The sequence below is a fragment of the Camellia sinensis genome, chromosome 11 (genome assembly GCF_055761805.1).
Source record: "Camellia sinensis isolate YWXY chromosome 11, ASM5576180v1, whole genome shotgun sequence".
Lineage (NCBI taxonomy): Eukaryota > Viridiplantae > Streptophyta > Magnoliopsida > Ericales > Theaceae > Camellia > Camellia sinensis.
Window position 1 is genome coordinate 157,194,942 of NC_138971.1, and position 10,997 is coordinate 157,205,938.

The 10,997-nt window shown below is 33.9% G+C and overlaps 2 protein-coding genes across 2 annotated transcripts; one reads left to right on the forward strand and one right to left on the reverse strand.

The window, feature by feature from the left end:
* The first annotated feature begins 1,440 nt into the window (after window positions 1-1,440).
* On the forward strand, window positions 1,441-2,696 carry LOC145802801 (protein FAR1-RELATED SEQUENCE 5-like). The gene is made up of 2 exons (XM_082895594.1): window positions 1,441-2,143; window positions 2,191-2,696. Exons 1-2 carry the CDS (start codon window positions 1,441-1,443, stop codon window positions 2,694-2,696), a joined length of 1,209 nt encoding a protein of 402 aa, XP_082751720.1.
* A 6,754-nt stretch (window positions 2,697-9,450) lies between these two features.
* Window positions 9,451-10,606, reverse strand: LOC145802802 (uncharacterized). The gene is made up of 3 exons (XM_082895595.1): window positions 10,301-10,606; window positions 10,049-10,192; window positions 9,451-9,957 (listed from the first exon to the last, which is right to left on the reverse strand). The coding sequence occupies exons 1-3, from the start codon at window positions 10,604-10,606 to the stop codon at window positions 9,451-9,453; spliced, it is 957 nt and encodes a 318-aa protein (XP_082751721.1).
* Window positions 10,607-10,997: the final 391 nt, after the last annotated feature.

Consider the following 10,997-nt stretch of genomic DNA (forward strand, 5'->3'; position numbering starts at 1 on the left):
CTGGCGGATGGCGGTAGCTGGCAACAATGGTTGGTAGCGGTAAGGTGGGACAAATAGGTGACACGTGTATAATTTGGTGATATTTGGACAAGTAATTAGAAAAGTACGTGACACGTGTACAAATAAATAACATTTGAACGTATAGATAAATTTTTGGACAGATAACCTCCTTTTCATTTGAACACGTGTATAATTTTTTTTTTTCATTCGAGGGTATAACCTCCTTTTGCTTTCTATTGATGTTTTTATTTTCACTACCATTTTCATTTATATTAAAAAAAAGTAATTTGCTTGGTAGGGATATACATAATATCACTTTTTCCTGAATAATTTTTGATAGGGATATCCCCTAGTATATCAAAAAATTTGCCCCTATGTTTATGTGTGTTGTAATTATAAGAACTCTCTCGATTCTTATTTACTTGGAATGGTGATCCATAAATATATGGGACCCTCTTATTTTCATAATTAATAGATCTATAAGATGAAATATTATATCTATAGTATTTTTGAAAATTCTCATTTTGATTTGGTAATGAATATACTTCGTAGTCGTTTTGTTTTTTGTAATGAATTAATAGGTCTTTTTCATATGAATTCTCTTTGTTTAAATATTGATTTTGAATTGTACGACATTGATTGATTCTATTTTTCCATTTTGCTGCTATTAATCTAGACCATCTAATCTGAGATAAATGGTATTGATAATGACCTTTTACCAGTTTTTCCATTGATTTAGTCCAGAATTCTGAAGTTTCTTAGGTCTTAATTCATAATGAATTATTCCTTGTTTTCCAAAATAATCTTTTATTGAAGTCTTAAGAAAAAAAGACGTTCCGTGATATTGAAGAATAGATCTTAACTTATACAAGGAGGATAAGTCAAAAAAATTCTGTGAATTCTAATTACTAACATTATATATAGTCGAAATAAAATTCATTTTATTTTTATTTGTTTTATTAATTCTTTGCTATAAAGTTATAAGTTTGATTAATTATTTGCTATAAGTTGGACAGTGTATAAAGTTATACTTGCGGGTGTGTTTTAGAGCAATCCAAATACCTAAAAATAACCCAAGTCAATTAAGAAAAATACCAAAGAACCCAAATGAATTGCCTTAATGAGTCTCCATATATTTTTATTTATTTGCTTTTTCCTTTTCTTTGTTTCTATTTTATTGTGTTTCTATTGATCAACCAATATTTTGATTGTTGATTACAGAATCATTCTCTATGTATTTTGATTTTCAATAACTATGTCATTAATGGCAAGTTATTGAATGTTTTCAATAACTATGTCATTAAATCTATGTACATTATTCTATTATTGTTTTTGTCTGTTATTTGCTCTTTTACAAAATTCTCTTATGTGATTTTAGGAATTTTCATTCATTTTATAAGATAATGTTATTCTTGTCGTATTGTTTTTGATGTAGTTATCATGGATCCTTTTGGATGTACCAAATTTGAGCGTAAGCTTAAAGATGATGAAGTTTGTGGGAATAAAGAAGAATTAGGTTCCCATGCAAATGGCCCTATTCAAAGTTTAACCAAGAATGATGTTCTTGAAATGCAATTCAATTCAGAAGAGGATGCCAATGATTTCTATAATCAATATGCTAAAGTTGTGGGATTTAGCATTAGGAAAGACACGCGAACAATGCAGGCAACAAAGGTTCTTAGTAGAAAATGGGTATGCTCAAGGCAAGGCCAAAGAGCAAAGCCACATTTGGCCCGTATTGATCGAAAAAGAGCTGCCAGGGCATTGACTAGAGTTGGTTGTGATGCTCATTTTCGCATAAGGTACAATCTGGATGTAGGCAAATACATTGTCACTCACTTTAACATGGAACATAACCATCCATTGTCAACATCACCATGTGTGCCATTTCTTCGGTCGCATAGGTTTGTAAAGATCCCCGACAAAGCTCAAGTAAAGACTTTGCACGATGTTGGTGTCAAGACAAGCCAGATAATGGATTTTTTGGTGCAACAATCTGGGTCTTTCGCGATTGTGGGCTTTATTCACAAGGATTTGCACAATTATATTCAAGCCGAGCGCAAAGTAGAAATGAAGGATGGTGATGCGGAGTGTGCTTTGACTTACTTATGTGCAAAAGCTGATGCTGATCCTTCTTTTACAAGTATGACAAGGATCAAGAGAATCGGCTTGACAAATTATTTTGGGCAGATTCAAGGTCTCGCCTAGACTATGCTGCATTTGGTGACGTGTTGGTCTTCGATACAACTTATAAAACGAATGCATATAACAAACCTTTTGTTATTTTCGTCGGGGTCAATAACCATTTTGAAACCACCATATTTACATGCAGCTTGCTTGTTGGTGAGACAATTGCAACATACACATGGGTTTTGCAAAAGTTGTTAGAGGCCATGGATAACAAAAGACCGGTGTCAGTGTTGACAAATGGGGATATGGCCATGCGTGAGGCAATACAAAAAGTCTTCTTGAGTGCCAAGCATCGTCTATGTAATTGGCATATGGAGTTGATGGATTCGAGGGACATTTCAAGCATCTCATGGATCTTGATGCGAATGAGGTTGTATTTGAGGAAGCTTGGAGTAAGATGGTTAGAGAATATGGCCTTCAAAATAACAAGTGGGTATCAGACACCTACAACAACAAAGGCATGTGGGCTCAGTCATATTTGCGTGGTCATTTTTTTGCTGGAATGAAGAGCAGTCAACGTTGTGAGGGTATGCATGCTTTTTTCAATGAGCACCTCAAATGAAAGCTGAAACTATTCAAATTTGTTAGATGTTTTGACATGGCCCTTTATCGGTTACGGAACAAAGAAACGGATGCCGAGGCAAAAACTGACAACAGTGATCCTTGTCTTACCACAGAACTTCAGCCTCTAGAGAAACATGCAGCAACCATCTTTACCAGACGTTTGTTCTTAATGTTCCGTAATGAAATAATTGAGGAAGCATTGTTGATTTTTGATGGAAGGAAAGAGGAGTTCGATCATCGCATATACAAATTTTCAAAGTACACTGAATTTGGTTCCACATGGGAAGTGTCATACCATCCCGCAACTAGCATAATGAAATGTAGTTGCAAAAAGTTTGAGTTCTTTGGACTTCCTTGTAGCCACATGATTTTTGTGATGAAATGTGAACACATGACTGAAATTCCCCCAAGTTGTGTGATGCATCGTTGGATAAAGCAAGAAAGAAAGGTTGGTGAACAACATTGCCAAGCCCAATTCTCTAGCACTCTTACACAGGAGACACGTTTTGGGGTTCTTTGCTCTTTTTTTACTGAAATGTGTTATTATGCCTCACAAACATCTGAAGGATTTGAAGAGGCTAGGAATGCATTTTTCACTATGACGTGTCGGATGAAGCAGCTTTGCATGGCCAAGGGAACTAATGTTGATGAAGGAAAAAGTTCATTGCCGCCATTTGGGATTGGGGATCCGAAAGTAGTGAACACAAAGGGGAATACTAGGGGATCCTACATGGCTGAACCTCGAAAGCCAAGGCGATGCCAATGTTGCAGGTATACATTATATTGTGCTTTGTGTCTTAATTTTGTTATTGTGAGGTAGTCTTGGCATTTTTGTTCTCTTTAATGATTGGTGATTTACTTGACAATGTAGGGTCGTCGGCCACACAAGGAGAACTTGCCCCTAAAACGATCATAAAACAGGACAAGTGGGTAGTAATTTGTTTGAGGAATATGATGATTATTATCCAATTGGTACTCCCACCCCTTTTACACCGAAGCGTCCTAGGAATAATATGAGGCCATGCAAGACCCACCCTATGAAGAGACGACTTTTTGTCACTAATGTGGATGCGTCTCCAGTGCAGTTGAGCAAGGATGTTAATGACTTGCGTAGTTGCGATGCACAAGTCGTCCAAAATTCAGCGTTCACTGATGCGGATACATCTCTAGGAGATTACTTTTATGGCATCTTTCCAATTCAAATTATGTTCATTTTGCTTACATTTGTTTTGCAAATTTCATGTGTGGCTGCTTAATTCTAATTTCTTGATATGCCTAGATAGATTTTAGCTAGAACATTTAGATGTCATAACTAATTATGATGTTTACAACTTGATTATGAAAATAAATAATTTACGAACAGAAAATGACAAAAGAGTGTAATGACCAATATATCAAAATTCAATTTGTTATGATTTGAATCATAGATTTCAAGTGAACAAACCTTAACGACAATATAATTTGTTTCTGCAGGTGTTGCTGTGGGTAATAGTTGATATGATCGAGTGGGTGATATTGGGAGCTAAACTAAGATTTTTTTTAAAAAAATTTTTGAGGACTTAAATCTATTAGTATTTTGTATAAATACTCTTAAATGATGGTTGATGGATATTTGTTTTGTTGTATGGAAGTTCATATTTTGTATGCACACTTCTTTTTTTTCTTGAAGAAAGAATTTTGTAAGGAATTATCATTCACCAAACGAGGTTGTAAGAAATCCTACACTACCTTGCAGTAGTAACTCGTTTTTCAATATTGTTGATCTTCCGTCCAGGTTCATCAAAAGAGTTGAATTGAATAAATAGTTGTATGGACTTGACGAAGACTAGAAGAAAAACTCTGCAATATTATTTGGATGTGATTGATGGTATAAATGGAAAGAATATTTCTGTTTCTACGTAAAATATTTTTTTAATGCATCGATTTTATATAGAAAAATATTATTTTTATTTTTCGACATTTGGTTGACACTTAAAACAAAAATATTTTATTACTTAATTTAGAAATTTTGATTTAATAAAGTGTAATTCATGACTTTTTAGTGAGTTAATATATTTATTTGAAAAAGGTGTTGAAAAAATAGTGAGTGAGAATCAATTTTATAAAAATTAACTTACGAAATTTTAAAAGGTAAGTCATTTTTTTAAAAATGATACAAAAAAAATATTTTACTTACTTTTTATTTAGTCAAATAACAAACAAATATTTAAATGTTTTACGTTAAAATAAAGGGAACCTAAATTACTAGCTGCTTCCATATCTCTATGTAAGCCCCCATATCTTATCCATATAAGATTGTGATTCACGTTATCATATGTATAGATCTAATTTAATTTATAATTTATTAGAATTCATAAAGCTATAATTTATTAGAGATTCAGAAAAACAAATGTTCAAGTTTTCAACCCAATTACCACGGCCTGCGTTGTCAACCACATGGCAAAGGAGTGAATTTATTTAAACAATTTAAAGTAATGATAGGGATCATAAAAATGGTTATGAAAGATTCTTTGTCGTTACATCACATATATAATAAAATATCTCACATTAATCAAAGAACGAAAATTTTTTATAAAATATTTTATGATATTTTTTCGTGATTTCTAATATTATTTTTTTTTATTAGTTGAATTAAAAGAGTGTTCCTATAAATAATGTAAAATTAACTAATAGGATATTGAATTAAGAGAGTAGTCCAATAAATAATGTGAAATTAACTAATGAGAGAGTTAGGGGTGTAAATCTGGCCCCCAGCCCATGTTGTGCAGTAGGAAAGATCTATGCCAAACTCACCCTCTTATGTCTCAATTTAACGCTCTTTTTTGAAAATCCTTTTGGTTGACAAATTAAGCTGCTAATGCTCCCTTTATTTATTATTTATTTTAAATGGTTAAAAAGTCATCAACAAATGAAAGGAAAACATCACAAGAAACAAGCATTGATCATCAACAAATGGTAGGTTATTCATGCAATCAGACATATCAGTGAGCTACCAAGCAGGTGGGGTATGTGATGTAATTTGGAAATGTTCTTCAATTCAATTCAATAGCTAAGTTTGGCAATGTTATAATTTGGCATGAGCATTGACAGACCATTGGAGTGGAGTTTTAGAGAGGTCTTTGTTATAATTTGACTTTGGCTACTGTAATAGCATCCCACTGCTGTAATGCTGTAATACCTGTTTTGGTCTATTAACACAATTCCCCAACAATGGTGAGGGAACCCGTCCCAAAAATATTAAGAATATATATATATATATATATATTATCATAACTAAGCAAAAATATTAGTGTTATTGATATCTAAATAAAAGATAAGACGACCATCTGAAAAAATAAAAAAATATAAGATAAGACCCATTATCACATAAGATGATATCCAACGAGCAATCATCAACCTAAAAAAGAATAACAGCCAAAATGTAGTGGTTGCTTTCATTGCCTCCTGTCTTGTCCTGGTAATTCCCAGGAAAGAAAATGATATAATGTGACTAAAATGACATACACACACACAAAATGGATTGTAAGACAGCTTGTTCAACCTAACAATACTTGAGCAACAAACAACTCATTGATTTTTCACTGGAAATTTCAATAAAAATTAAGCTACTTTATAATTGGTATTTTTAAAAATATTCTTTTCTTCCACACAAAAAAGAAAAAAAGAAAAAAAAGAAGCAAAGTTTAGCTATTAAAAGCAATAAAATAACTTTCAGAAGGTATAACCAAATTCACTGATTCCTTCCATTTAAAGATTCTTTTGAATAGTAAAAAGCAGTCAAGGTCTTGAAAACTTGTGGGATGGATGGCCAGAAAAAAAAAATTTTGAATAGTAGGGAATGGATAAAAGGCAGAGCATAATAGATGCACTAACCATCTCAAAGGGCTTCTCATATTCCTGTCCTGGCTGCTCCCAGACCCGCAAGAAGCCTACAACAATGCCATCTCAAAGCACATAGTAAAGTAAAACAAAAACGAATGATAGAGGATGTAGCAAAAAAATTGTATCTTTAACTGAGCAAACTCATATTTGTTTGTACAACAACTATCCCAGAGAAATAGACAAGATGAAGGTACAAAAATTATTAAGTATAATTTGACAAATTGGAAAAGTCAACACCCCTTGGCTACATTACAAATCTGAAAAATCTGGACAGATTTCACAACATTTTTGAAAAATGTCATAAAAAAAAAACGTCGTTGTATCCTCTTTTTCTTGTAGTGTCTTTTATCCTATAAATAGTGGTTGGCACTATCTTAATAAAATGACCAACAAAGTCAGTATGAAGTTGGTAATGATGTATTGATAATGCCTCCATCCATTCCAAACATCAATAAGATCTGCAAAACTCATGCTAGTTTAAGTATTTCAAAACAGACATACCATCATAGGTCTCACTAACAAAATCTAATTTCCAGCTCATGTTAGCCTCTACTTCCATTTCAATTCACCCCTAGCTCTGAGTTCTGCACAAGATAGCACACTTGAGAATATAATTTTATAACAAAGGTTGAGTTATAAACTCAAAGTTCACGAGTTTAAGAAATGCGATAACGTCATTGATTGTACGAACTTATGAAAAATAAAAAAGAATAGAGCATCACCAGCTTTATATTGCGCGATATCACCAACAATAGGAGCTGAATTATGCTTGTATATCACAAGATCAAGTAACAAGCGAGCCCTATACAAATAGTCAAACTACATGCCAAAAGTAGTGAGTACGTAAAAACATCACACATTATAAAATTAGTCTTCATAAAACATAAGATACTGATAAGTGGACAGTTGGGTATAAATGTAAGTACCTTGATTACACCCGAAGGCAAAGGTTTCCCTTGCATATATTTGATGAAGAAAAGACCACAATCATAGCTATAGAAATGAGTGTAGTTGTAACAATAGAGTCAACGAACTTAGAGATTATAACATTAATGCTTATTTAAAAATTAAGAACGATAATGTAGTGTATTACCTGTTGTCTTGGCGTGGCATGTCTTCCAACCATTGAAATGTAAACGAACTAACATCTTGAACATAATCTTCTCCATGCGCATATTGAAGCAACTTATGCAATGATTGTACCTGTTGGTGGTAGGTAGTAAGGTACATAGATCAAGAAACAAAAAAAGTGGATACAAGTGGTATCATAATGGTTATTCTATTACCAATAATGTAGCTTGATTTTTTCGATCCTCATCAGTGTCAATACATCTGCTGGAGTCAAATAGATAGGCAACCCGTTTTTCCATGTTTACATTCAAGCACAACCAGTGGTTTTCCCCATGGTTTAAAGGGCATGTAAATCTAAAAATATAATGTCGAATGTACATGCAAAAAATAAATAAATACATAACATGGATCAAATGTTATTGTGCATGGTAAATTTGGAAATTGGGTAATAGTAGTATTTTATCATGTTACCTCCTCACAAGCATGAAGGGGGCCAATGTATCTGTAAATTCCAAAATAATCTTCTACTATATCTTTCATTGTGTCATCAGAAGGTTGGCGCAAAATCTTTTGCTGCATATTCAATTTTAACATATAAATAACTTGTGCCTAAATAAAAAAAGTCTTTAGGTATGGCTAATACTTACCGATACATGGGTCGGAAAGTACCAAACCTTGTGATCCTTATTTGGAAACTTTTTCCTTTGTTTATTTGTTAATTTCAGAACAATGAGATTTATAATCTGCAGTGCAAAATATATGAAATTTATGAATAGGCAAAGTAAAGTAACTTGGATGATGGAATGGTAGCAAATAAAATAGGAGAAGGAGAAAAGTCTTACACATGAGGATATCCACTGATATGGTTTCAAGGACCACAATTACTTCCGCGTTGCAGATTGTGCTTCCACGTAGTGCAGTTTCATCCGTACAAGATATTCCCTTGCACATGGATAACTATGTGAGTTAGAAGGTATAGTACTTCATACATAACAAGTTAAAGGTAGTCAAATTGTACCCTTCTGAAAGAGATTCATCAAATGCATATCGTAGAATGAGACTATCATAGTCATTTAATGGGTCTGGCAAAGGCACGGATGACTTGTAAAGGTATTGAGAAGAATAGTGCATAAAACAAATCAAGCTTAGTTAGTGTATGTTCATGAAGATGGAGTTAGCGCAAAATAACCACATATACAAAAGATACTATAATAGTTAGTTCCAAACCTTTGGGATTTCAGGAACAACATTACCCCCAAGTTGATCAAGTAAATTATCAAATAGCTGATACAAGTAAAAGAAAAGTAAGAAACAAACACTATTTGTTACACATATATCAAATATGTTTTGAGACACAATCATTTAGTTTACTTGATCGAGATTGTCATGAATATTATTGTCAACGTTGTTGTCAGTTGACGATGGCTTCAACTGTGGTCTTTTCTTCATTACATCAAATTTCACAAAAGGTGTACGCAACCACTGACTGGCTTTGCAATTCTGGGTCCCTCGAGTCTGAGGACCACGAACAACACTACATGATGATGACATTATTACAGCATTCACTTCAACTGCCTTTGTATCGCTCTTTTTTGCGCGCGATCGCCCCTTTTGTGGAATAGGAAGTTGTTCATTATTTAATGCTTTCCCACCAACCAATTTGGCTCGTTTCTTTGCAACTGCCTTTGCATTTGGTGGTATGAGGATTGGTTTTATTTTTCTCAAACGCAAAGTTTCCATTGGTTATTTGTCATTCATATTCCTTATCTCATCCTCATCTACAAACTTCGGGGAATTGACTGCAACCTTTTCAATACCACTATCATCGAGACTAACCATTTCAATGTCAATTCGATGCTCCTCATGTAGTTTGCTTGGTGGTGTTTTAACATGTCCACCATCAAATGGAACGCGTCGTTCTAACAACTCAAGAATTTGACCAACTTGGTTTTCTATTTTGACTAGTCGCTGCTCCGCAAGTAGTTTGCTTGGTGGTGTTTTAACTTGTTCTCCATCAACTGGCATGTGTTTTTCTAATAGCTCAAGAATTTTTTCAACTTGATTCTCCACTTTGGTTAGACGCTTCTCATCCTCATCTTGCCTTGTGTCCTTGTGGCCTTGCACCAAAAGGGCATGAATTTCAATGACTTGTTTCTCAACTTTAGCCAATCGGGAGTCATCATTTTTGTCAATTCTTCCCTGGCTAAGAGTTACTGCATTGGACTTTTCAACAATGTTAGGCAAAGCCACCTATTCACACATATACAATAACTTGTTAATGTCACAGGTGTAATGTAAATTGAGCTATAATTATAAAAAGTCATGTGTTGTAAATATTTACCTCAACATTTAAATATCCTCCCAAAGCTTTAATTTGATTCAAACCCTGCTTAATTTCTGAATTGCCCCAATAGGATAAGCGAGGAATGGAGTTGGAAGTAGCCACCAACTCCCTTTTGCGAGCAAATTGTTCCAAGTAAAATAACTACATGGGAAAAAAAAAAGAAAAAAAAAAAGAAGTTATTTTAATGTGTGTTAGACAATATGCAATAAAAAATAATAGATGAAATAATTACACATCAAGGGGAAGTACCATTAGAAGAAGCAAACAGCCGCACATAGCAGACCGCTCTTTGACCTTGGCAATAGCAATGCGGTCGACAAGAAAATCAAGTGTGTGCTTTGCCCAATTGAATTGACTGATGGACTCAACATTTTTAACCATTTGAATGAATGATTGGTGTACGCCTGCCTTTGTGGTGGGGCACAAGAGGGCTCCAATGATGTATAAGACAAATTTCCTTTTAAATTCAGTTCCAGCATCTTTTGTTTCAAGCAGATAAGATTTCAGAGATGTGAACGGAACAAATTTATTCTTCACATAGGTTTGTAATTTCATCTACGGACTCTGTTAACTTCACAGGTAGACCATTGGAAGGTAATCCCATTAACTCATGAACATCTTCTATGGTGAGAAGCATTCGAAGACAGTGGACATTCAATGAATGAGTTGAAGGATCAAAGTTCTGAACTAACCAATGGCACAAGTCATGATCTATGTGCGTGCACCTAAGGCTTAGGATGCCATGAAACCCCATATCAGTCACTGCTTGTTGTTGTGCTTTGTCCAACCTTCTAATAATCTTACAAATTGATGTAAGCTCAATCCGGGTTTGAATTTTTACTTTTGGAGTATAGCGACCCCGGTCTTTTCTCTTTAAATTATTGTATCCGGACTTAGGATCCGTGGATCCTGTCATTACTTATTGGTTGTTGTTGTCCTTTAATCT